General features: G+C 44.4%; 1 protein-coding gene across 2 annotated transcripts in view; it reads right to left on the reverse strand.

Annotated features, from left to right (window-relative positions):
• The window catches only part of L (zinc finger protein Lobe), a 305,314-nt gene that overhangs the window by 4,809 nt on the left and 273,276 nt on the right, over positions 1 to 27,229 (reverse strand). For both annotated transcript variants that reach the window (XM_069324662.1, XM_045748645.2), the window contains 5 exons: positions 14,476 to 14,681; positions 6,430 to 13,110; positions 4,893 to 5,035; positions 3,702 to 3,966; positions 1,414 to 1,575 (listed from right to left, as the gene is read on the reverse strand). In XM_069324662.1, the coding sequence (XP_069180763.1) occupies positions 1,414 to 1,575; positions 3,702 to 3,966; positions 4,893 to 5,035; positions 6,430 to 13,110; positions 14,476 to 14,681 (7,457 nt within the window). The remainder of the gene's footprint in view (positions 1 to 1,413; positions 1,576 to 3,701; positions 3,967 to 4,892; positions 5,036 to 6,429; positions 13,111 to 14,475; positions 14,682 to 27,229) is intronic.

Here is a 27,229-nt window from a genome sequence, read left to right on the forward strand (position 1 = left end):
TCTGAATTTTGGTTTCACGACCCACTAGTGGAGAGCCACTGCTCTAATCTAATCTAATCTAATGTTAGATCTAAATAATAATATTTTGCATAAATAAATCGCATTAACGTGATGACCAACCCACAACTCAGAAGATGGAGAAGTGACGACGTTCCGGTCCGTCCTGGACCATTATCAAGGTACACGACTTTCCAATGGTCCAGGACAGACCGAAACGTTGTCGCTTCTCCATCTTCTGGTGTGTGGTTTGGTCATCATTTCTTCAGCCACGTTATTATGACGCCTAGTCTGCACATTAAACGTCATGTACCAAGGAGAAAATCTGTAGAAGTCATGAGAAGGATTCAAACCTGCACACTGAGCAGGTTTGAATCCTTCGAATTCGAAGGTTGTTTATGGCGTATGACCAAGCATACGCCATAAATAACTACTAAGATTCCACTCTGCATTTGAAGAGAAGCGTTGGAGGTAGAACTCCTATACCACAGCCAGAGTGTATGGGGGGGGGGGGTTAATGCATGAAACCCTTATTTGGGCTTTTATGGAAGCCTCAGGATCCCCTAGACTATTCAGTTGAATCACAGGTTGCACTGCTTTAGAGCATATCGTCGGAGAGTTTTTTAGGGCGTATGCTAGGGAGTACCCAATGTACAGGTTCGAATCCTTATCATGGCTTCTACCGATTTTCTCGGTAATATTTTATTGACATTTATATACCTTTATCTACTACACCGAGCAACAAATCTCAGTCTGCATCTAATTGCCAATTGTGTCTACTGATAGTGTTACAGAAGTGTTAAATACAGTTCATACTGTAACTATACTGCTGTAGCAATTCCTTCAACTTATGACCATTATTTGCCACCAAAGCTAGAGAAGCTAAGTAAACTCATTAATATTTTAATTAAACACAATTATGGATATATTTTAATTTTTTTAGCAGACATTAAGTGGGAAAATTAAGTTAAAAACAACAATAGCCGGACTGTAATTCTTCTGGTCCATCTAGACATCTGGAGAACTAAATTCTGTTAAATCAACACACTTTATATAAAAAAAATTATCTTAAATAAAGTAGGTTCGATGAGAACAATGTATTGTTTGAATGAACATTAAATTTCATAAATAAGTGATAGGAAGGGTAATTCCCATATATCAATTTACAACGGTTTCACCCCCACGTTAGATTATATAATTAAATAATTCATATATATTAGCTCATTTCTTATGTAGTATTAACTATTATCTCAAACATTTAAATATCATTTCACCATATTAAGCTAAGCTGCAAATACTGTGTGTAATTAGTGGCTTTATAAATAATACAATTTCTGTCCCTATTATGTGACCACTGTAAGCTGATCCCTGTTCTATCTTACCTAATATTATTGTATTAAATAGAAGTGTACCAACCTGTAGGTGAGCTGGATTTCTACAGTGTGCATGACAGACGGGACAGCGGACAGTGGCCACTGGGGATAGTGTTGGCGAGGGCTCCCCCACTGGCGAGGCAGTCAGGTCACCTGGTGAAGACCCTGCTCCTAGTTCTAATCTTCTTGGACTTAATAACTGCTCCTGCAAACACAATGATACAGTAGTAATGGAGTTACTATACTTCCACTTGCAAAATCGTGCACAGAAATAGGAAATCTGAATGAAGGCCGTGAACCACTTTTTTCCCCCCTTTGCACTAAGCTACCATACAGCTTCAATTCATCGTTAAAATGAGCAGAAGCTAAGGATACAGTATTCCATGGCATAGCTACTACTTGTGCCAAGCTGTCTTGCAGTGCACTCTAGCGGAAATCATGGTTGAACAGTGGTATAATGATTTGTCGGGGACAAAGTCTCTTTCGAGGCCCACCCAAAGTTGAATACTGACTTCCCAGGATGCAATCCCACAATAGTTGCCCAACTCCCAGGTAATTATTTAACTGCTAGGTGAACAAAGGCATTAGGTGAAAAACGTGCCCAACCATTTCTTTCCAACCCAGGAATCGAACCTGGGATTCCAAATTGTGAGTCGGGAATAAAGCCAACTCGGGCACTCGAGCTAGGCCTTACTGATATGGAGTGCAGCCAAGTCTAGCTCCCTGCCTCACCACACCCACATGCATCCTGTGTACTCAGAAATTTAAGTTTTAGTGTGAATTGTTGACCACATCAAGCTATGCTGTTGTGAACCAAGATAAACATTTAAGCTGTATTTTACATGGAAACTTTCATAGGCATAAAGGAGACTTGGAAATTTGAAGCAGATACACCCACTTTCTCGTACCTAGAGCCTGTGACACAGTGCTCACTTGCAGGGCTGAAGCCCTACTTCTACTAGTATTACTTGGTAACTAACCACCCCATCTACTCCCTGAACACACCAAAATATTAACATGGTGCGCTATAATCTACTGTGATACTACAAATCAGCAAATACATCAGCATTTGTGATGCCATTGCAACCAATGTAGAGTTAAATGGGTTGGCACAGTGGGGGGGGGGAAATACCGAGGATAGGGTGGTTGTTCCCCCCCTCGAGTAGAAAGGAAGAATGCATTAACCAAAAGGTGGATATCTATTTCAAGCCCAACAGGAAATGTCTCCATTCCGTCTTCACAGAAAATATCTTAGTATTGTAAATGAAAGTACAGTACTTGGACAATCACATTACGCTGTCCCTTCATTAGGTCTCTAACGGTGGAACAGCTCTCACAAGGGCAGCTCCCAAACCTAGGTTCGTCTGGCTTTATTATTATCATTATTCTTGCCTCTTTAAGGATCCCTTTAATTTATATAATCTCTTTTTAACATAGCCACCTCTCTCTTGCCTACTTAATGCCCTTGCCTCCATCGTCTCTTCACTATCTACTTGATAATGGTCCAGGATGGACCGAAACGTCGTCGTCTCCAATTTATAGTGTGTGGTTTGGTCAAGATTTCCCAGTGCTATATAGTCGTAATGGCTTGGTGCTTTCTCCCTGATAGTTCCCTTGGTCAAGAGTTTTCAACCACGTTATTGTGACTCGTCTGCATAGCCAACTACATCAAAACTAGAAATTTAATTCTTCAGTATATCTGTATATGTGAAGTAGATAAGCTATGCCATAATACTCTCGCATGACCCACAGCGCCCGCCCGCCTCCCAGATACCTATTTACTTGTAGGTGAGCGAGAGTACCATGTGGAGGGAAGCGAAGCCAAACATCTTGGTCCTGACATGGTAATCAAATCTGGGAACTTTCAGTTGTGAACCGACTGTGCTGGCACCTGTAGCACAGTCGACTATTAATGAGCGCTTACTCAAGTGCTCATTTGAACACAAATTGCAGCGAATTTAAAATTATACAGAGCCGCATCAGCTCGAATTAATCATTAACAGATTGGTATGAAATACCTTGCCGAGGTTGAAACTCTAGCACAAATTAGGTGAGAAACCCATAGAACAAGTAACATAGCACAAGCCTGGACCAGTGGGTGATGCACGACCTAATTTTGTATAGTACAATAATATAATGAACGTTTTGTAAATAATTTTAGTTGTGTGCTGAAATCAGGTATACCATCATTGCATGGTTTTATCAACTCTCCCCTTCCCCCTTACCACAACATTTTCACACATTTATAACGATGATATACATAAATTACATTAATAACTACATTTATGAATGACATTACTGTAATCACATCGTACCAAGTGCACAGCTTACTTTTTGAGTATCTTTCAACAAGTGATTCAGAGTTTGCGTGTGAGCATCCCCTGAAGAATCCCTCAGGAGCTGGCTGAGAACATGGGCTTCTCCTCGAGCTTGAGCATCCTTCAGTAGCTGATTGAGTGCGTGTGCAGTGAGCTTGGTCTTATGGTTCTGCATGTGCGCAGTGAGCGCCGCTGCGGTGTTGTACCCGCGGTTACATATAGTACACTGGTATGGCTTCTGAGTGTCATGGGTCTTCTTGTGGATTTTGAGGTGATCACTGTAACATGCAATAATCAGGTTAAGTGTAGGAAAATAATAATAATGCACTTGTAATAATCATTAACAATCCATTTCCCACTGAATGCATATTTCTATAGTTAAAATATTACTAACATTTAGAATGTGTGGGTCATCAAATACAGAAAACGAGAGTAAAAATACAGGGATTAAACTGATATGAATCAAGGAATGCAGCAAAGTCACTAAGATCAACAGATCACACTTACCATGTGACTAGATACAAGCCACATACTAATTCTCTATGTATATTTAAAGACATTTATGAACGTTAATAAGCTGTAAAAAATCCAAGACATAATTCGCTTTCTCAGGAACAGGAAGCCTCTATGTGTATGTATATCATTTACAAGCTATCTTATAAACAAAATTATTTAATTTTCAAAATTAATGATCATTATTTTATCATCCTATCTTCTAAACCAAAAATGTTTTACCAAACTTTAATAGCTCTCAGTATTGGTAACAAAATAGTATATATTTCCGGAAAGCATGTTTAATGGCACACCATTAAAGCATGCTTAATGGTGCAAATGTTAATAAGAGCAAACTTTTAGAGAGCATGATTTACACTACTGAACCCATACAATAAAATTAGTATCCAAGAGAAAACCTACACAACACACTGTTTCCACAACACTCATGCCTAATAAACAATGTACATTTATGGATAACCATACGTGCTAACATTACAGTAGCGGTAATTAATGATTAAAAGATAATAATGATCAACTTTTTAACCAATTACCCGACAAAATATAAAGGGGAGGAACCATACTAGTTAAGACTTCCCTTTCATAACGGGTCTATTGGAAAATATTGCAATTAGGTGAATTTGTCACGTAGAGAAACTCATTGATTTGCAATAGTCGAGAGTTGGCAGAGTTGCGTCACGAAGACACCCACCTTCTGGAGAAGGCAGCCTCACAATGACAACACTTGTACTTCTTGTCACCTGTGTGCAGCTTGACATGACGGTCCCGGGAGCGCTTGTGCTTGAACAGACGCCCACAAAACTCGCATCGAAACGGGAGTTGGTCAGCATGCGTCTGAAGGCAAGGGGCGGGGGACAATTTAATAAAAACCTGAAGAAAACAGAACTAACAAAATTACAGTAAATTATTCTTGAATAGTAGTGTGGTAAATGACGTTAACAATAATTACCTACAAGCTAATGTTAAAGATATTAACACATACAAATTTATAAAAATATAATTACTCTAGACAGGATGGTTGTACGTGAAGAATTAATCAAGCGCGTGCGTGCGTACGTGTACACACACACACACACACACACACACACACACACACACACACACACACACACACAAAGTCAAAATCTGAAACACAGATTACATAGGAAATTTATAAATATGAATGAAGCAGTAGGGGAGAAAAGAGGGAGGTGAAGCAGAATATGAGTGATGGGTCTGGCTCATGAGATACACGTATAGGAAGTGTGAAAATCTGAATAATTATTGGGCAGGAAAATAAACAATAATAATAAGGGGAAAGCGGGAAAGTCGAGTAGCACGAGGTGGTTCAGGAGCTTGGCATATGAGAGCAAAAGGAAAGAAAAGACGGAACATTGAAGAATGCAAAGTACAAGAAGAGTAGTCCACGTGCAATGTGGTGGTGGTGATTGGCGGAATAGAGAAAGACAGTTAAAAAAAAAGCAAGGTGAAGATATTTTCTCCAAAAACAAAAAAAATATTAGGGATAATAAATGAGCGAGACGGAAGAGTAACAAAAGTAGGCGGATTACGACAAACAATGAGCAAGACGAGACAGGAGACACGGGGGAAACTTAGAACCATGTTATGACAACACTTAAGGAACCAAAGAAGAGAGACAAAACAGTGTCCTAAAGGAACAGACAAACGACTGAAGGAATAATCGAAGTCAAACATGAGATAAATAGACAATAGGTAAATAATAATAATGAAGTGTTAATGGCCTTACAAGACTACCATTCATTCACCAAAACAAAAAAAAACTTAAGGAAATTACTACATTTGTAACATGGCATGAAACAAAGCTGTTCCAGAAGCAGAAATATATGAAGGTATTATATATATGAAGATATTACAAAGGACCTAATATACTGATAGCAAGATAAAAATATTACCAGGCAGCTAGTACGGTAAACAGATGGACAGTAGTAGCAGAATGAACAAAATAAAGAAAAAAACTGTAGATAATACAAATGCAAAGGGAAAGAAAAGCTTTGTTATCAAATTCCATGAAGCCTAATAAGATTAGGTTAGGCTGGGAATATCAGTTACTGGCTAAGGATCACTTAACAGTACAAACTGCCCGAACAGTTTATACATACATTATTCATTTCAACAAACGCCATGAACAGGTCTCCTATAAACTTCTATACAGCTCTGAAGTTCTTTACATTCAAAGAGAGGTACACAATTCTTGATAGTTAACTCACTGATAGATAAAATGCACTGGCAGATAAATTCTTCACTTTCTTTTCCAACCCCTCGGCGTCCTCTTTCAGCTCCTCGGCGTCCCCTGTCAGCACCCCGGCGTCCCCTGTCAGCTCCTCGGCGTCCCCTGTCAGCACCCCGGCGTCCCCTGTCAGCACCCCGGCGTCCCCTGTCAGCTCCTCGGCGTCCCCTTTCAGCTCCTCGGCGTCCCCTTTCAGCTCCTCGGCGTCCCCTTTCAGCTCCTCGGCGTCCCCTTTCAGCTCCTCGGCGTCCCCTTTCAGCTCCTCGGCGTCCCCTTTCAGCTCCTCGGCGTCCCCTTTCAGCTCCTCGGCGTCCCCTTTCAGCTCCTCGGCGTCCCCTTTCAGCTCCTCGGCGTCCCCTTTCAGCTCCTCGGCGTCCCCTTTCAGCTCCTCGGCGTCCCCTTTCAGCTCCTCGGCGTCCCCTTTCAGCTCCTCGGCGTCCCCTTCAATGGTGAAGCAGGAGTGAGCATTACCAAATGTATTTAACAACTTGCTTGATTTATTGTTATCCAGAAAGAACACAGTTTCTGCATTCTTAGAATAGCTGCCCATGGTATCCAACATAGTCAATCCCTCAGTGCTTCGACCTGAAATTGACTGACTGTCCTGTGTTGTAACTTCATTGGTAACTTCATCTTCTTGGTAAAGAGGTTTTGGTCTTTTTTCAAAGTTTAAATTTCCATAAACACAAAGACTGTCTGTACCTTCCATTGCCTCCATTTTGTCTACTAAATCTTTATCTGTGGTTTTTTTCGAGTGTTGGGAGACGGGAGACTCTGTAGACTCTTCAATTTGTGGCCATGAATACATTGTTCCATTGCCTAGTGTAATCAACTCATAAAGATCAGTTCTGAGAGCTAAATCTAAGATATCCTCTTCCTCAGTATGGCTATCTTTTCTAGAAGGACTTTCAAATTTGTTGTTCTCGGGAAGTAAAACCAATTTAGGTAATGATTTAATATTCGAAGAAGTCAAAACATTTTCTGGGTGCAACTTATTTAAGAAAGGCTCGCTCTCTCTCAGACTTGATTCTTTTATTTTCAGACTTTTATCTATTTCACAATTACTGCTTTTACTAGTCGTTGAGTTGTTCACTAATGAAATATTCATAGCACTAGTTTCAGAATTGAGTAATACAGTTTTGTTTGGTGATGTGCTCAAATTGTTTCCACTTTCTTCATCAATGAAATTTAAATGGTTTAATAAATTTGTTTCTTCGAGTTTTTCTACTCCTGCATGTTCTTGTGGTGCAAATAACTGACAATTGAAGGCACTAGATTTGTCTGGAGTGTTCTTTCCAGATTCATTCAACGGTAACTGATAAATGCAAGAATTAAAACTGTTCACACCTGCACTGAAAACATTCCTCTCCATAAATACTGCTCCCAAGTTATTTGGCGAGCTACTGTTGAGTATCTCGACAGCTTTCTGACATGTTTCTCCATAAATATTTAAAAATTCCCTTTCGAATTCTGGGAATATGCCTTCATTACTTTGTATTCCATTAAAATAGGTTTCATCCATTACATTTTCAACCTTTTCACTTATCGCGTTGTTAATTGCCGGCGAGTGGCCCATTTCGTAGTGCAACACTTTTGAAGGTGCAGAGTCCTTACTACCGAGTCTGACTTCAACATTATTTGCTATTGCCGTTACAAATATTTTGTGGTCTGATGAAGGTAAAACATTTCTTGGGCAGGATGGAGAGGCAAGTGAAGCAGAGACAGATCTATCTTCACCTACTGTGTTTGCACCATGATCCAATACACTGTCCTGCACGGGCCCAAGCCAAGGACCATTCAAGTCGATATTAACATTGGCGTCTACATTAACAGAAGAAACATAATCTAAGTTATTATGTGATTCTACGGGTTCCTCATCTGACGACGAAACATCACTGATTTCTTCACAATCTTTAAAACCATGTGTTTTGGATGGAGAGGCATTGTTACCAAGAGACCAATTGTCGCTTTTTTGAGACAGAGAAACTGATTTGTTGTTCGCACAACTTTCAAGCACTGCTGGACTGGGCGACGCGGTACATACATCATCCCTATGTTGCTTCTCCAGATTATTCTTGTTCAAAACAATTATTCTCCTTCTCTTCTTGGCTTTAGGTAGAATACAAGAATCTGCCTGCGAGATAACCTTTAACTGGTGTGGTCGTAGAACACAAGGAGCAATCTTGTGAATGAGCTTAAAGTGAGCACCTTGCCTAACAACAGACGAAGGCGACACTGTTTTGTCTATCAATTTAGTTTCTAACAAGGAAGGACTGTCATCAGCTCCAATGGATTCCAATGGCAGAGGAGGCTCTTGCTGGTGCTCATCACTCTGCAAACTAGAGATTTCCATTTCAGTCGATTCATTACCATCACCATTCTTATTGACACTAATATTGCCAGTCTCTGATGGTTTTTCCAACCAGCAATGCTCGTCTTTAATTGGTCTCGATTTTTCTTGGAAAATTTGGGGCTTGCCCGAATTTTCCCCAAACTCTTGTAAAACTGATAAATTACCTCCTTCAAAAATATTAAAAGCACTGTCTGATGGCCGACGAATAAAATTAGAGTTTGCAAGTAAATTTGGCGTATTACATTGAGTAGTAATTAGCAAGTCTTTTAATGAAGCACTTTCCTCTGCAAAAAGTCTTGAGGACTTAGAGATATTTTCCGATACTTCTCGAAGCACATTTATATTATTTTTGTTTCCATTCTCAGTTTGAGAATTTGTGTTCAAGCCAATTTCTCCATCTTCAAATGTTTTGGAAAATACAGTGCTGGCTACTTTGAAATACTCTAGTGACTGTGGGAGGGAAGCAGCCCTGTGCTCTGGGTCCCTTACACGACCTGTTGCTTCTGGATACGGGGTTCTCAGGTCTGTATCGTGACGGTTCGCCTCTGTACCCACACTTGGGCTTGTACACAAATTATTTCCATTATTAACCAATTCATTTGCTGAAATGCAGTTATACTCTTTAGAAATATTGATGATCTTATTCACTTCATTATTATTATTTATTTGATGCATCTTCGCTATTCTAAACATCCCCAGCTGTCTTTTCTTGGGAAGAATGTATGGGTGATACCTCAGGAACTTCCATTTTGAGGCCTCCTTTACCACCACTGATGACAAGGTTATGGCACACTCGGTATCAGTCTTGTCCCCATTATTACTCCCGGCATCAGTCTTAATACACTGAATACGATGCTCATTAGGCAAAACTAACCTGTTAGTTTCGTCTGATATTATATTTGGGGTTTGTTCGTAGGGAAAAGCACTACAAGTGGTATTCTCAAGTGTACATTCAAGAAGGCTGTTACCGGCTGCATGTTCTTCCAGACAGTTGGACACACTAGTGTCTTTGGAGATTTTGTCACTTGCAATGGAGTCGCAGCTGTGGTCCAGGGAATATGAAGGCTTTTTATAGTTAGACCCGATCTGTCTGGGAAATCTCTCTCTCCATTTAGATTTCAGGGGAAGCGTGTCTTTAACTGGTTCTCCCTTTATATTGGTACAAATAGTTTTGCCATGTTCCATAGCATACAAATTTTCAGGACACCTCCGAGTAGAAATTTCAGGGCCACATATCTCCAACTTGAATTCATCAGGAAGTGGGCGAGTTCTTACCTGAATTATCCTAGCAGTGTTTTTCTGGTCAGTGTGTTCATTATCCGACTCACAGGAAAGCTCCCGAGATTCCCCACTTTCTCCTGCATTGCCCCCAGTTCTTACTTTGATGTGAATGCTAATGGGCTTAGTGGTTGGAAGGGATAGGTCTACTGCCCTTGTCACCATTTGGCCTCCACATGTTTGCAAACACATTTCTTGCATACAGTCATCTTTCACATTATTTAATTTATCGTTCTTTTCGACTGCACTAGTTTTAATTTTTAAACTTTGTCTCTTGGGATTTTTGGTGCTGTTGCTGCTCACAACTTTTGTGGCACACTTATAATCTTCATTTTTTTCCCCATTATGTGTTACAGTTTTTGTAGGAATGTCCTCTGTATATAATCTCGTGGGCAGCTCTTCGCCGCAGGAGCTGCTGTCTGGTAAATATTTACACCTCATAGATAGTATATAGTTACTTTTAATGTTCTCCAAGTCCGACTTGGAAGGACTTGAATGCCTGCTAGAGATGGGGCATACCTGCCCACAGATTTGCTCACATGGTGGAAATTGATTAGAGGGATCATGCGATATGAACGAGTCCAAAATTTGGACATCATTAATACCGGAAGAAGGTAAACCACTAAACAGAATTTCCGGCCATGGTATTGGCGTTACTTTTTGATGCACAGGTTTACAAATTTGTTTACACGATTCATTCTTAAGAAAACTATTTCTGGAGTCAAATAAAGGGGGCATCCAAGTGCAAATTGGCAAAGGGCACGAAGTAGAATAGCCGTTTTGGTTTACAAAACATAAATAAGGACCCACGTCTTCAACTTTAAATGCGTCCACATCATAACTATTACTCAACATTTGTCTGTACCGTGTACCACTACCTGGGCATCTACTTTCACTACCATGTGACTGAACAAATCGAGGTGCTGGCCTACCATAGTCTGGGGTTTCAGGAAGCTGGTCAAAGGTTGCCAGTGGTGCCTCAGACTGGCAAGGGGCAGAATATTGAGCTTCTGTGGAAAATAAGGTTTGGTTTGACTTGAATTTCTTGCCATTATCAAATTGCGTTTCACAGAGTCCCTTGGAAAACTTATCCAATTTTGCAATGTTCCGACTCCTGCTTGGCACTCTGCAATGTAACAAGTAGTCTTTTCCTTTAGCAAAGGGTTTTATTTTTGACTCTCTTAGTGAGAGGTGGCTGTGGGCATTGTTGGAACCAGTCCTGCTTTGCCTCAAATCCCAAGCGCACTCTGATATATTTGGCTTCTCTCTTTTTCTCATTTTATAAGCAGCGTGTTTATTGACTTTCTTTGACTTTTTGCCTTTGACTTTTTTTGCCTTTTGCCTTCTTTCTTTCTTCATTCTTTTATTTTGGTGCAATCTCAGCCGACCATTATTTGTTCTTTCAACTTTCTTGGGGCAAATTTCATCAACACTTCCTTTTTCCTGTGTTTCATCGACTATACAGTTATCTTTAGTCGATGGAAACATATTCGAAAAGCAACCTGTTGTTGCTTGCGAAGCCTGGCTCTCGCAGCCATTATGATCATGACGAAATGTTTCAAACTTTACAGGATAGGATAGAAAACTATTGCTAACAGGCGTTTTCATGGGGCTAGCATTACATTGCATTAAATTACCCGGAAACTCATGAAGATGCCTCATGCAGAGAACATTTTCATTACTAATACTAATGTTATCTTTACCTTTGAGAACATTTTGTTCCATCAAAAGGTCTGTATAGGTGGTAGAACATAAACCTTTAGCATTAAACTTACCCCGCACTTCTGAACACTCTTCATCGCTGGAGCTAGTAACACACGGCCTGAATTTTGGACATTTTACTTTACTCTCACAGTCTGAACACGACTGCTTTGTGTCCTTAAAGGACCATGATAATGATGAAACTTTATCTTCAGGCGTTTTCAGCATTTCTGTATAATCAGAGATTTTACCTTGTGTCAAGGGGGTGCTATTAAGGCTTACCTCTGCATTTAGTCTTCTCAGCTCCATTTCAATAAAGTGAAACACTTCTTCAGAAATACGATTACTTACATTAACTGGGGCACGATTCTCTCTTAGGTTTTTTAATTCTTCCTCAACATAAGTAAAAACTGTATCTTGTGTCCATACATTTACACAGGATCGGTTTCCAGAATTTTCTTGCATTTGCAGCTGGCTACCGGTTTTCATCGTCTCCTCAGCGTAAACATTTTCACTATTTGAGTCTCTTACGTACATATTAGATATTGTTTTAACACTTCTATTACCTGTGGCACACAATTCTTCATCCCTTGACAACTTCTTAGCCAAAATCATTGACTCCCCCAACCTGTCATTCTCAAATCCATGACGCGTCTCGAATGCTTCATCAGCAAACTTCTTTCCGAGTGGCAGCCACCGACGATGTTGCAAGTTTGTTTCAGAATTGTGATGTTTATTGCATCGCTGAGTTAATAGATTTCCTACTTTTCCTTGCGATTGCCCTTGATTTGAACAGATGAAATCGGTGCTAAGCAATGGCACACTGTCGCACATCTGTGGTCCTATATCCCTTTTCTCCGATATTAAACAAGTTTCGTTTCCGCTTGTCGTTTGTGATACTTTCTTTTTGCTAACAATCTTGCGATATTTAGAGGTGTGTTTTGCCCTTCGTTGCGCACTCTCATATCTTTCAAGCTTCCTACAAACTGATCCTTTGAGGCTCTTGACTCCATGAAAATCAAATACATTACTTTTATTTGAGATCTCCTGACTACTGGCGTTGTCCTTTGTGGCGATGCGACTGACCCTGACACGCACATTCTTGCTGCCGGGTTTCTTAATCTTCGTATCATTAACAGAGCGCTTCCCTTTCTTGTATTTTAGTTCACATCCCAGACAATCACTTGTCCATTTCTCTTCCTGACCTTTATCAAGTTTCTGTGAGAGTGAAAGCAAGGAGGGAGAAGAGAAGGCAGTGGAAGCAGGGGACACATGCAAAGCAGAGCATGCAGTAACAGTCGGCCAATGGTCAGTTTTTAAGCCATGCAGCTGAAATATGGAAAATATACGTTAAAGAACATAAAAATGGCTGTATACATTATATACGATGCATAGAAAACAATATAACATGTGAAGATACATTCCTGTTTTACAAGGTGTATTCCATAATAAAACTTTACCATCATGCTATCAATTATTAAAGATAACACATTTAAAGATGTCAAGAAATAGAATGAAATCCCGACTTTATAGAAACGAAGGTAACTTGGAAACTCTTAAGATATAGCTTGCTGTAACAAATATTACTATAATTATAAATATCACTTCATTTTCTATGCAGTTGAAAGAACTTGGATCGTGAAAAATATTATAATCTCGCAATTTACTATAAAGAACATTATCAAAGTTAGGCTGACCAGGGTAGTGTGGGAAGAGGTAACTATATCTAAATATTTAACTAGGCAAAGAAAAACAACATTTATGAGCATAAAATATGATAAAAAAATAAAACTTACTGAAAAAAGAAATCAGTGCTTAACATTGGTGTACAAACGCACATATTGCACTCTATACTATTCAATCACCACAAACACACACAGCTGAAGCTCAACCCTCGCAAGGACAACTGAGTACCTGAAATCATTTAGCCTGCCATCTCTTCACCCCAAAAGGGAAATCCTCAATTATGTTCCCTTGTACTGTCAGCTCAAGAGCCGAGGTGTCAATTAAACCTTAAACCTTTCATATACTAGGGTAAATGTCTGACAACACTTAGGTCTACATGGAACACTTATCTATGCATGTATAATCTACTCCATGATTTGATCCATTTAAGATTACTTTTAACATCTCAAAGCAATTTCAAATACATGTTTAGCTATCTAGGAGGTTTTCAGTCACTATTTGCATGCAGCTAGGAACTGGAATTTAGTGTAAACATTTTCCATGTTTCTGAAATTATGTAAAAGTGTATATAATATACAAGAAGTTGGAGAGGGAAAATAATTTACAATTTCCTTCATAATTTACTTCATAATTTACTGGAGGTAAATTTACTTCAATTTACTTCATAATTTACTGGAGGTGTAATATTGAGAGAGAATACAAAATGCATCAATAAGTGATGTTATAATGAGCACAGCAAAATAAAATTACAATTAGAGAATTTTTTTTTACAAGGAACCAAGGTCTGCTATGCTAGTGTATTTCCTCATAGAAAACCTGAGCACACGTCTCCATTCTCTACATCAGGGAGATGAAAGCATAATACACTGTAGAGTGTAGTGGTGCGCGAGCCTGGAGTACAGGCCTAAACCGCCGCCTCATAAGATGGTGTTGTGTTGGACAAATCTTTTACAGGAAGTCATGCAAGAAATACTGGTGTGGTGGGGAAGGGGAGGGGAGGGGACGGACCTGCTCGTGGCGCTTGAGGTAGGAGAGCCGAGGGAATGCTCGATCACAGAAGGAACACTGGTAGGGCGTGGTCTGGGTCACGCCCACCGTGGCCGCAGCTTCTACGTCCGTCTCTGAGGCAGACGTGGGCGTGGCAGAGGATGCTGGAGAGAGAGATCCCCGTCCGTCAGAACCCACGTCCCATGATGACCCGCCCACGCTCACTTCTGCAACACAACCAAGCCAATTATACTCCAGTCGGCTCCCAAGGCCACAACGCTACGCCTATCACATTAATGTCTACAATTTGTTTAATAAATAAAAATGTACAATTAATTCATTGTTATTTATTTCTAATAAGTGTGAATATGGAGAAAATAGTTAATAGCCTAAACTTAAATTTATTTATATTGAGAAAGCGCTCAGAAGAAAAATAGACATCGCTACTAGATTTTTTTTTACTTGGTCAAAAACACACAGGCTTTTAGAATGTTACAGTTTTAACGAACCTCCAAGAGGGGTCAGAAGGTAAACGTTTAAGAGAGTTAGAAGATAAAAACTACCCAATTTGCTATTTAGCAAAAACCTTATCCAAGTGGTCACCATCCGATCACTGTCCAAACCAAAGGGTGGTCCAACCATACTAAAACATTGCCGTTCGGAATAAAAAAAAAAAGTGTGACCATGATGTTACTGCGCACAAAAGGAAGTACTGACAGTAGAAAGATGGATTTTTACATTTACTAACGATACGAACCCAAAGACTAATCATCAACAATGTAAAATTCGGATTATCTAAAGTAATGCTCAGCCCCCCCCCTCCCCCACAGGGTATTAGGCTTGCTCCAGTGCCACCAACGCAAACTTGTCCCCTTGCAAAGAACGTTACGTTTCGCTCGTATGCGTTACATAAAGCCACAAATTGTCGTACTAGAAAATGGAAGCGGCTCGCGAAAGTGACTACCGTCCCATTTTCTGTTTTGGGTCCTCTGGTATGTTAGGAGAGAACACTTTAAATTGACCGTTTTCTTGACTTTGGGGAAGCTTATTTAGACGAGCTGACCAACTAGAGGGAATGGTCAGAGACCGGGCCACGTGGAGACTGACCCCCCGGAACCAACAACAGCTAAACAGGTAATGGCCTAACAATATAATTATGAATGTATATTGAAATACAGTACAGTATTTCTAATCAATCTCTGTTGGTAGATGGCAAAATCCGAACGTTAAAAAACACCAGAAAAAATTAACAAAATTACAACTTACCAATACTACCACTAATTAGTTTATTGGAAGGAAACAAACGTACAATATTACATTATTTAACTCTCCCTCCCAATCTCCCTCTCCCCCCTCTGTTCCTACATCATCATCATCCTCCTCCTCCTCCTCTCCCTCCCTCACTCGCTCAAGAAATATGTAAATTCATTCAAAATCACATACGTAATATAGAGAACATTGGCGTAGCATCCCAATCTGATGCAGCGTAAGGTGCGCATGCTCCTGGCCAGCCTTGGCGCCCCCACACACTGGGTAAGGTGCCTGGCCAGCCTTGGCGCCCCCACACACTGGGTAAGGTGCCTGGCCAGCCTTGGCGCCCCCACACACTGGGTAAGGTGCCTGGCCAGCCTTGGCGCCCCCACACACTGGGTAAGGTGCCTGGCCAGCCTTGGCGCCCCCACACACTGGGTAAGGTGCCTGGCCAGCCTTGCATCATAAGCACATGTCAGCTGTATCTATCCTTCACCACAAACGTAAATTGCTTAGCCTTACAATTACTGGACTCCTTTACCTCCCCTCCCCCCTTCAATACTTTATTAACTGTCCTGTCATCGAACTAGTTATGAATTCATAAGACGGCAATTAAACTATACTAAAGAAGCATCAGGCGTTGAGATGACAGCCTAGTTTTCGTACACACCTTAACAAGTCTATCTACAATATACTAAACAACCTCCAATTCTCTCTCAGCCTATTACGGCTATCAATAATTACCAGTTATTTTGTGTGTCTTACTATATTTTAATATAATTTTGTCCGTAGCACAGTTGCAACTACCTTTTGTTAGGCTGCAACCTATCCTCCTGTTTAGATTGTATCTATTGTGACGGTCGACAATAGTCTAAATTCGTACTTTTAGCTTTTAGATAGTAGTATAATGACTTAAACAACTTTTAAAATAACTGAAGCTAAACATAACCTTAACAATTCCTAGGCCTAGTATTGCACACATATGTACTATATTAAGTCTCATATCATATTAGGCCTAGGAAGGTTAGGTTAGTTTAATTTGTCAAAGAATCGCGTAAAAAAAGTTTTTCGGTTTGTTCGACTCAATAGTTCAGATTTCAACGTTCTAATTTCGCTGTACGTCGGCGGCATATAGTGACGATGAGGACCATTGTATACAAGTACTACCAAAACATGAGGATGGGCTGTTGTGTGGACCTAGGCCCTTCCCCTGTGATGTAAGACTAAGTCATACTTACATAGCTGCCTGCTGTTATTACATCATGTACACATTAACTATTTATCCCCACGACCAACACATGTTAGACACCAGTCATTCCAACAGCGCCAGTGCTCGCTGGCATAGCTGCTCGCTGGCACAGTTGCTCCGCATGCAAGCACGTGTCACGTTAAGTTTATCAACGGTATGTATAAAAGTACGTTTCCATTTCAATTATTTTCATATTTCAAGCGACAATATTTTAATACAAACTACTTCACTAATATCACGCCTTGTCAAGTGTTGACTAAGATTATTCATAATTAACTAATGAGTAAGAAGCCCTTCCAACGCATCACTTTAGAATTTTCAATTTGTTGTTCTTGGCAAATAAGAGAAAAATATATTACAAACCTCTATGTGAGACTATGAATTGTCGAGTCAACAGTTCTGGAGAGGTGGAGCCCACGTTATTAATGCACTGCACCCAAGATAACACGAGCGTGTCACCGGCTCACCATAGCCAGTGCTACTTGCCCCACTCTTGTGTCAGGTAAAGTCCACTACGGGCTCACCATAGCCGTGTTACTTGCCCCGCTCCTGTGCCAGGTAAGCTACTGGCTTACCATAGCCCGTGTTACTTGGAACTTGTTCCGAGTAGCTGAATCTATAACAACAACAGATAACACGCCACTGAACAATGATGTGCAATGTGGTATATTGTCCCCCCCACACCAGTCAGTGGCGAGGACGCACTCCACACCCGCCTCCAAACAAGGCCACACGTCTCACTGGCTGCTGTAACCCTCAGAGCCCACATAACTAGTCTGCCCGTTGCCTCCCCTCCCCACGCCCACAGACACCCCGGAGCGCCCCCACGCCTCGCCCTCATACTGACAGGAAGGGCGGGGGAGGGAAGACCCCCCATGGGAGCCCTGCGCTGGAGGGTGCGGGCCCCAGGGACACGGCCTGCCAGGGGTCCGAAGAGCTGAATTACACTTAGCTCTACTCCACGCTCCTCTTCTCCTGCCACACCTCAACACCTTTAAGCAAATTTCTACCTAACATTTAATGATAAATTCTAAATAAAAGCCTACATAAACTGTTATTTAAGCCTACCAATATATTGCAGCTTGTTTATGCGATGCCCTGCTCTACCCGTCCTCGTCCTCCGTGAACTATACCTCTCCCCCGGCCTGCACCCTGACCCAGCCCCCCGACCTGCACCCTGCCCTGCACCCTTCCCCCCCTGCCTGTACCCTGCCCACACCCCCCCCCGGCCTGCACCCTGCCCACAAGACTAACCAGCAACCCTCGTATGAATGTATTCAATTAATTAGAATTTTTATGTCTCCCCTCAAAGTGTGGCCGCTGCGCCTCCCCCCTCCCAAAGCTTCCTTCCCCTCCCCCGTATCCCAGGCCATTCCCCTCCCCCATTTTCCTAGGCCACCTCCATACGCCCCCCCCCCCCTTCCCTTGGTGACCTGCACAGGGGCCCCCCCCCATTCTCTAGGCCGCCTGCACGCCCCACATTCCCCAGGCCGCCTGCATATCCGCCCCACCCCTTCATTGACTGCAATACCATGCAGCTTTACGAACAGAACAGCCAGAAACAGGGTTTGTCGCGACACGGGAGACGAGATCACACTGGAAAGTGTCACAAGAAAGCTGCATATCTCCCATTCTCACTAACACAACTGACCTACCCTCTTCCCACAACATTGTATATACAGACGAGTAAAATAATCTGCCACCCAAGACAATCAAAAGAGTTACTGACAAAGTAGGCCGCATTAAACTTAAAACTGCCTATCTTTCGTCCATTATAAAACTTATCTAAATAGTTTCATAGCTATTTTGCTATTTTATATCGTCTGCAGTTTGCAAATGCTGCTGTTTAATTCTATGTCCTAATCGCTCATAAATGATAAACACGGATTCCAGGACAGAGTCCCGAGGCACGCTACTGGCAATGGCTTCCCACTATGATTTCAGTCCATTCATGCTAGCCCTGTTTCCACTGAAATAATCATGTTGTATTCAACCTTGAATACTCCCCCCCCCCCCCAATCCCTCCTCCCTAAATATAGTGTACCTCTACCTTTCTAAAGTCTCTTCCGGGAGGCGTGGTACCAGACTTCGCCGAGGTCAACATGTAGCCTATGGAATATCACAAACGTCTCCACTGTTAAGTACTCTAAAAATGTAGAAAATAATTATAATGAATGAGTAAGCAGTTACATAAGCAGTCCTCTGCGATACCGGTATTCTGCCCAACTCTAATGATTTATTAAATATGCAAATACTCATCTTTACATTCTTGAAGGACCCTGGCAAATGTCCACTCTCGTCAGGAAAAGGTTTTAGGGTTTATTTTTTTGTTTCTTAATAATCTTTCTGCCTGGTAGGAAGTAGTCAGCTTGTCCTCTTCATCCGCTACATTGGCGTGTTCAGCCGCAGGCGCAATGTTAAGTTCTCTGGTAAACACAGTACAGTACTTATTTACCCAGAATTTGTCATTATCAGTCACTCCATCCAGCAACTCTGCCCGCCATTTTCCCTATTCTTCCTTTGATATATCTGAAGGAACTAGAGTTGGTTAAAAATATAATATCTTAAAACCAAATCCGGACGGGTTTGGTTTTCATTATTAAAAGAAATGCAACTGTTAATTTAAATACCAATAACCAAGTTGGCAAATATTAAAGTAAAAAATAAAGTTCGATTTTTAACACGCTCTGAATTTTTTTTACCCCCCCCCCCCACCAAACACACACAAAAATCCAGCCCTGCCACACTCGCTGCATAATTCCGTTTAGCTTTTCTTGCATATTTTGAAACTTATTTCTAGCTTGATACATTGGTGTTATAAATAGTCGTCCACATTCATAACCGAAATGTATATCATTTTTCCTGAGAATGCCGTTTAGTACACGCCCCTCATGCATGATGCTTCTGATGTGTGGGTGAGGCTACCATGCAAGGTGCCGCCGGGCCAGGCTAGTCATGAAGATAGTCTCCTGCAAGCAGGCTATCCTCAGCTTGTATGTACAGGTGGCGGTCACCATGTACTCCAACTGGACACGAAAGCCAAGCCACGGTATTAACACACTTCAACTTTCACCCATATATACTCCTAGCCTAGCGGGAAATGTGCTCCAGTGCTAATCGACTCGCTTCCGCCACAGACGTCCTAGAAGCTACACATTCGACAATGTTTTAACTACCGCAGGAAGACCTTGAACCAACCTATCCAGTGCGAGTGCGAATATGGTTAAAAAAAAACTCTTGCCTGTGGGACGCCATCCATCTGGTGGTGACGTATGGGTCGGTTATGCCCAACTTGTGTTTTAAACCTCCGGTTGACGAGGACTTCGTTGATGAACGTGGCCTATCTTGCATGCAGCGTGCAATGACGACGTTCCACATTATCACTTAATTGCAAGACATCCTAACAATATATCTAAAATGTGCTTGTCCATATTAACGAATTTTAAATAGAATGGATTTTTTTTTTACGCTAAATCTCTTATGACTCCATCCCGGTCCTGTGCGGCATTGTACAATATAGAAATTTGCATTTACAATTTAGTAAATTATGTATAATATCTGACGCAGTAGATTCTAATTTTATGCAACGTGTGATGAAATGTACACTTCAGACTTTACGCCTCATGTACCAGGCTGTGTCCCGGGCGGCAGTGCACGAGGCCGGGTGTCCCGGGCGGCAGTGCACGAGGCCGGGTGTCCCGGGCGGCAGTGCACGAGGCCGGGTGTCCCGGGCGGCAGTGCACGAGGCCGGGTGTCCCGGGCGGCAGTGCACGAGGCCGGGTGTCCCGGGCGGCAGTGCACGAGGCCGGGTGTCCCGGGCGGCAGTGCACGAGGCCGGGTGTCCCGGGCGGCAGTGCAGCAGCCTCACTAATGTGACCCAATTCAATTACCTCGATTAGGCAAAATTGTACATTAATTTTGTTACTAAAGATGTTAATAATAATCTACATGTCGTAACATATTTAATTTTGTCCAGAAAGGAGAGTTCATTGGAGAGTGGCGCTCGTGAGTGAACAGGCCACCATACCAGTATACAGTCCCCCTGTGTATGGTATACACAACCATACCAGTGTATATACTTATTCCCCCCTCCTCCCCCCCAATGTTAAGAAAACCTGCCAGGATGTTCATCTTGTCATTTTCACCCAGACACAACTGGGACTCTACTACCAATGTACAGGCTGCAAAACAAGGAGGTAAACAGTTTACAACACTCAAGCATGTCATCTGGCAGGTGCTAACTGTGGGATTGCATTGTACATTTCGAATGCCATTTAAATGGGCACATTTTCTCAAGTAGAGGAACAGATGAAGTCCTCCCAGGACACAGATTCTGTAACTCCGTTGCCCAGCGATCTTTTCCATCTCTGACAAAAGTACTGATGACAGATTAGAGACGAAGTCTTGTCATTACAGACGTTGTTCCTCGACCGCTCACTTTTAGTCCACAATGACTGAGGTGGTCAGGTGGACTGACATTGCACCAGTGAAAACACACACACACACACCGACTCACAGCAAGAAACGCCTACCCATTCCAGGGACCACAATTAGTCTCCGATAAACAAATTTATCAAAATTTGACAAATGAAGACAGGGTGTTAGGTCGAGAACCTGGAGGACACGCCCTGGCCTCAAATAGTTATAGAGGACGGGGACCCCAGCGCTAATTTCGACATTAGGTCAAACGGCTGATACCAGTTTCGACCTGATTCACTAAATCAGGTCTGAAGATGACGGAAGCTACCAAGTTCTTATATTTTAACAAGTTCATGGAAAATGCCGGGACATTTTATACAGTAAACATTTAACAGAAAAGTGTCCCTTCGCTCAAGACCGGTCAACCTTAGCTTATGGCAAAATCTATTCAGTTCTAAAGCGTTGATACGACATTTTAAAATTTTAATAGGTCCCAACCACCTCCAACTGGCGCTAGAGCGACCAACAAGCCCCCCCCCCCCCAACACTAAAAACTAAGAAGCGCTCACCCAGCAAGCCCAAGCGTTAGTGGCAATAAATAAATAAAAATCACTCAAGAGACAAACTGCAATAACACCAAAACCCAAGTTTCATGAGTGCAGTAAACCGTAACATTTGTATCTCCCATGCACCATCAGACTAACTCTAGTTATTACCATATTGATCAACTTTCAAAACTTCAATTTCATGTTTAAAACACACTATTTCCGTTTAACACTAAAACCACTTGAATTCAAATTTGGAAACAGAGGGAGGGATCATTGTAGGAGCATAAAGAAGGGGGGGAGGTTGGAGCCTTATTAATAAGGGATGCAGTGATGGTTCATCCCCAGGTCAACAGTGGCCGCCTGGCCCAACCAACCCGGCCGCCAACACTCAACATGTATAATTAAAGTAGAGTGCTTTGTAATTCCTGGTCCATCCCGGCCGCCACCTGCCCTGCCTACATCACCATCTCCCTCACACATGCGCAACAATTACGCCGACGCGAAGTCACCGCCCACGCCGACGCGAAGTCACCGCCCACGCCGACGCGACGTCACCGCCCACGCCGACGCGACGTCACCGCCCACGCCGACGTCACCACCTGCCCGAGTGGGACCTCGCCAGAGTGGGACGGGCACTCAGCTGGGAAGTCGGGGAGGGCGCCTGGGTCTGTATTGATCCCCATCCGAACCGCGCCCACCCTGGGGAGTCCTGCGACCCCCTGGGGACCACCACTGCTACACACAACACCAGCTCGCGCCGCCAACACCCGCCAGGCCAGCTCGCGCCGCCAACACCCGCCAGGCCAGCTCGCGCCGCCAACACCCGCCAGGCCAGCTCGCGCCGCCAACACCCGCCAGGCCAGCTCGCGCCGCCAACACCCGCCAGGCCAGCTCGCGCCGCCAACACCCGCCAGGCCAGCTCGCGCCGCCAACACCCGCCAGGCCAGCTCGCGCCGCCAACACCCGCCAGGCCAGCTCGCGCCGCCAACACCCGCCAGGCCAGCTCGCGCCGCCAACACCCGCCAGGCCAGCTCGCGCCGCCAACACCCGCCAGGCCAGCTCGCGCCGCCAACACCCGCCAGGCCAGCTCGCGCCGCCAACACCCGCCAGGCCAGCTCGCGCCGCCAACACCCGCCAGGCCAGCTCGCGCCGCCAACACCCGCCAGGCCAGCTCGCGCCGCCAACACCCGCCAGGCCAGCTCGCGCCGCCAACACCCGCCAGGCCAGCTCGCGCCGCCAACACCCGCCAGGCCAGCTCGCGCCGCCAACACCCGCCAGGCCAGCTCGCGCCGCCAACACCCGCCAGGCCAGCTCGCGCCGCCAACACCCGCCAGGCCAGCTCGCGCCGCCAACACCCGCCAGGCCAGCTCGCGCCGCCAACACCCGCCAGGCCAGCTCGCGCCGCCAACACCCGCCAGGCCAGCTCGCGCCGCCAACACCCGCCAGGCCAGCTCGCGCCGCCAACACCCGCCAGGCCAGCTCGCGCCGCCAACACCCGCCAGGCCAGCTCGCGCCGCCAACACCCGCCAGGCCAGCTCGCGCCGCCAACACCCGCCAGGCCAGCTCGCGCCGCCAACACCCGCCAGGCCAGCTCGCGCCGCCAACACCCGCCAGGCCAGCTCGCGCCGCCAACACCCGCCAGGCCAGCTCGCGCCGCCAACACCCGCCAGGCCAGCTCGCGCCGCCAACACCCGCCAGGCCAGCTCGCGCCGCCAACACCCGCCAGGCCAGCTCGCGCCGCCAACACCCGCCAGGCCAGCTCGCGCCGCCAACACCCGCCAGGCCAGCTCGCGCCGCCAACACCCGCCAGGCCAGCTCGCGCCGCCAACACCCGCCAGGCCAGCTCGCGCCGCCAACACCCGCCAGGCCAGCTCGCGCCGCCAACACCCGCCAGGCCAGCTCGCGCCGCCAACACCCGCCAGGCCAGCTCGCGCCGCCAACACCCGCCAGGCCAGCTCGCGCCGCCAACACCCGCCAGGCCAGCTCGCGCCGCCAACACCCGCCAGGCCAGCTCGCGCCGCCAACACCCGCCAGGCCAGCTCGCGCCGCCAACACCCGCCAGGCCAGCTCGCGCCGCCAACACCCGCCAGGCCAGCTCGCGCCGCCAACACCCGCCAGGCCAGCTCGCGCCGCCAACACCCGCCAGGCCAGCTCGCGCCGCCAACACCCGCCAGGCCAGCTCGCGCCGCCAACACCCGCCAGGCCACCAATATATATACCAAGACCAACGTAGTTTTGATGACCATTGTTGACGCTTAAATCCTGGGCGTTTTCTGTCAAAACAAGTCGACTAGTAGTTTTCCCTTCATCTCTTAATCGAGTTCTCTCACGTCTCCCTTTGAGTATGTGTGGCCTCTGCCAGCAGCACCACCCGTCTCCTCCAGGGAGCTTATTGTCTCCATTTAAACTCGTGTAGTTTAGTTTAGTTTCAGGTAACCCTGGTCTCCATCAGTGACGGTTTCTTTACATTTTCCACACCGTTCTGTACATTACACTGCTGGCCGCGATGTGATGGGGGGGACTATTATATGTGTGGGGAGTGTTGGGGGGGAATTGATGGTTGAATAGAAGAACCATTCAAAGTCCCAGATTTTAATAACCATGGGGCAAGCAAATATGAGAACGGGCAGGGGGTGGAAGGAGTGTGGGGGCAGGTGGGGCTGGTATTGATCCTCTACCCTGCGGGCGGCGCCCCTGGGGACTAGCAAGCCCCGGGGGACACTACGACACGCCGTCTGCCAGACTTCCTCCTCCCCGCTACCCTTCCCAGAGACCTCAACCTTACGTCACCCCCTGGGGCCAGCCCCCTCCGTCGTCTCTAACGTTTAGATAACACAAAGTAAACTTGCCATCAACCGGGAAAATGTTAAGAGTGGATAGGGTTGGATTAATGAGAACCTTCAACTCAAGGGATACCACGCTAATGTTTCGTCTTTTTAACTCGCTTAACTCTCCCGTCTGGAATACTACCCACTACATCCTCGTCTATCATGAGATTTCTGAAATAAAAGTTACTCACAGAGGACATAACCAAAAATTACTGGGACAGTCTCGAAGTACTCTAGATGTACTCTTAACGGAGATTAATTACTTTGGATATATTTTGAAGATACTAGAATGCTAGGTTCCTAATCTGCACAATAAAATAAGCAACTGGAGCGAGAGGCAAAGCCAAGAAACAGAGGCGAGACTGAAAAGAAGAGGAGCGATAGGAACAATCACAACACTATTAACAGAGACATTAAATTAGCTGGAAGGTGGGTAAAAGTTGTAATGCAGGGACACACGCGGAAATTTTCCAAGAGACATTGACAAGTTTCTGCAAAAAGTGTCGGACTGTGGGCCACTGCTAGAAGCAACGGCCTGACCTATCAAGTTATCACAGGTAAAACCTTGGCTCCCGGCCGGGCTGTGGGAGAACAACACGTGAAACTGGACGCAGGTAAGGCCATGGTGTACACCCATTCGTCGCCCCCCACCCCTTCACAATTCTTCACCTGGGTAGGTATTGGGGGAAGGGTTATGGAAGTTGTACACTTTAAATAGCAGGGTAAGGTCCCAACACCCAGTCTATTGGACACAGTGCTGCTACGCACTAAGTCTGACCCAGTAGAATAACCACTGTCCAGTCCACTGTACCGGACCAGGCTAAGTGGTGATGACTGGCGGGATAGTGCCGAAGGGGAGGGGAATAGTGGCCCCTGATGACTGGCGGGATAGTGCCGAAGGGGAGGGATAGTGGCCCCTGATGACTGGCGGGATAGAGAAGTGGAGTAGTGGGGGTCTACGTCCCTGGGGCCTCGTCGACCACTACTACACCCAGGGGACCTCGCGCACGCACTGCCACACTCTCCATGTGCACTCTCCCACACCCCCACCATACACACTCACCATCACACCCCACTATACACAAGAACGCACCCCCCCCCCACCCGAAACTACACTACCCACGGTAACTATAAGCACTACTTCGACACGACCCCTACAGTGAAGGCACGTTCACAACACAATTACATACATCAAATCTTCCCACGAGCACATACGCCGTGCGTATACCGAGCCGCACCTGTTACCTACTAATAAGAACCTTAAGCCATATATTGACGTATGGGATGATTAACAAGAACACAGGTTTGCTGTCTGATAAAATGTGTTAAATAGGTTAATAAGACTGCAAACACTGTGCATTTGCAACCACCAGTGGAGGTGGTGGTGTGGAGGGAAGGGAATCGAGGTGGTGGAGGATTTAAAACAAATTAGAAACAGTTATACTTGCATCAGTATTGAAATTTTTAACGTAACTTGAGTGCTCGAGTTAAGACCACTCAAATATTTGTTAATTCTTTAGTTATATAAGCCCTGGCCTAAGTTGTTTAGGTACAACACTAACTTTTGCTCTAATCTTAAAGATAACTTATGGACAGATTTAGGCATTAAGTCGGGTAGAGGAGCCGGTTAGGTTACTCGGGTTCCCAATTACTGCCGAGTGTACAGTGGCGAACAGTGCCCAATCGTCCGGTTTGTTTGCAGACTAAGATAAACGTGAATTTCCCAGGACTATTTACACTACTCTGGCGGTAGCGCTCCAGCTGCGCCCTGAACCTGCGCCCTCTCCAGCTGCGGCGCTGTAAGTTGTACATAATTTGCTAAACATGCATCAATGATCCTTTAAAAGCGTCTCTGTATCTCGTCTATTAGTGTCCGACATAGGTGCGTACCCATATTAACTGGGCATGGTCGGCGGGCAGCTCCGTGGCCAGGAAGTGTCGCTGGGTACGCCTGGTCCTCCCCCCACCACCCCACACAAACCACAACAGACGGAAATATTGTTTATGGATGAAAAAAAAAATTGATTTAAAGAAATTTGATTTTTTTAACATTCCTCATAATTCTTCTGTTATTAAATCTATTTTAATTTCTTCACAATTAACTTTTGGTTTTGTGTGTATGTAGGATAATTCTGACCTGTTCTCAATATATTTTTTCGAGGTTATCTAAAATGGTCTCTGCGTTAAGATCTGGTATCTGGAGCCCAACACTGCTTTCAGCCCTGAGGGAAGAACCGAGGTATTCTACTACTACCATGAATATAGTCAGTTTATGTCTCAAAAATATACTCTAGTTTAAAGCACTAATCAGAAAATACAATTAGAGTATGTATATATGTATGTATACACTATAATATATATATAATGAAAAAATATATAATAAAAAGCTTTATTTCATATAACAGAATTTAGAAAAATAAATAACTTTAGGAAAACTGCGTATTAGGCAAATCGGGTTTTGCATACTAGGCCAAGTAGTG

This window comes from Procambarus clarkii, chromosome 2 (assembly GCF_040958095.1).
Source record: "Procambarus clarkii isolate CNS0578487 chromosome 2, FALCON_Pclarkii_2.0, whole genome shotgun sequence".
NCBI classification, from domain to species: domain Eukaryota; kingdom Metazoa; phylum Arthropoda; class Malacostraca; order Decapoda; family Cambaridae; genus Procambarus; species Procambarus clarkii.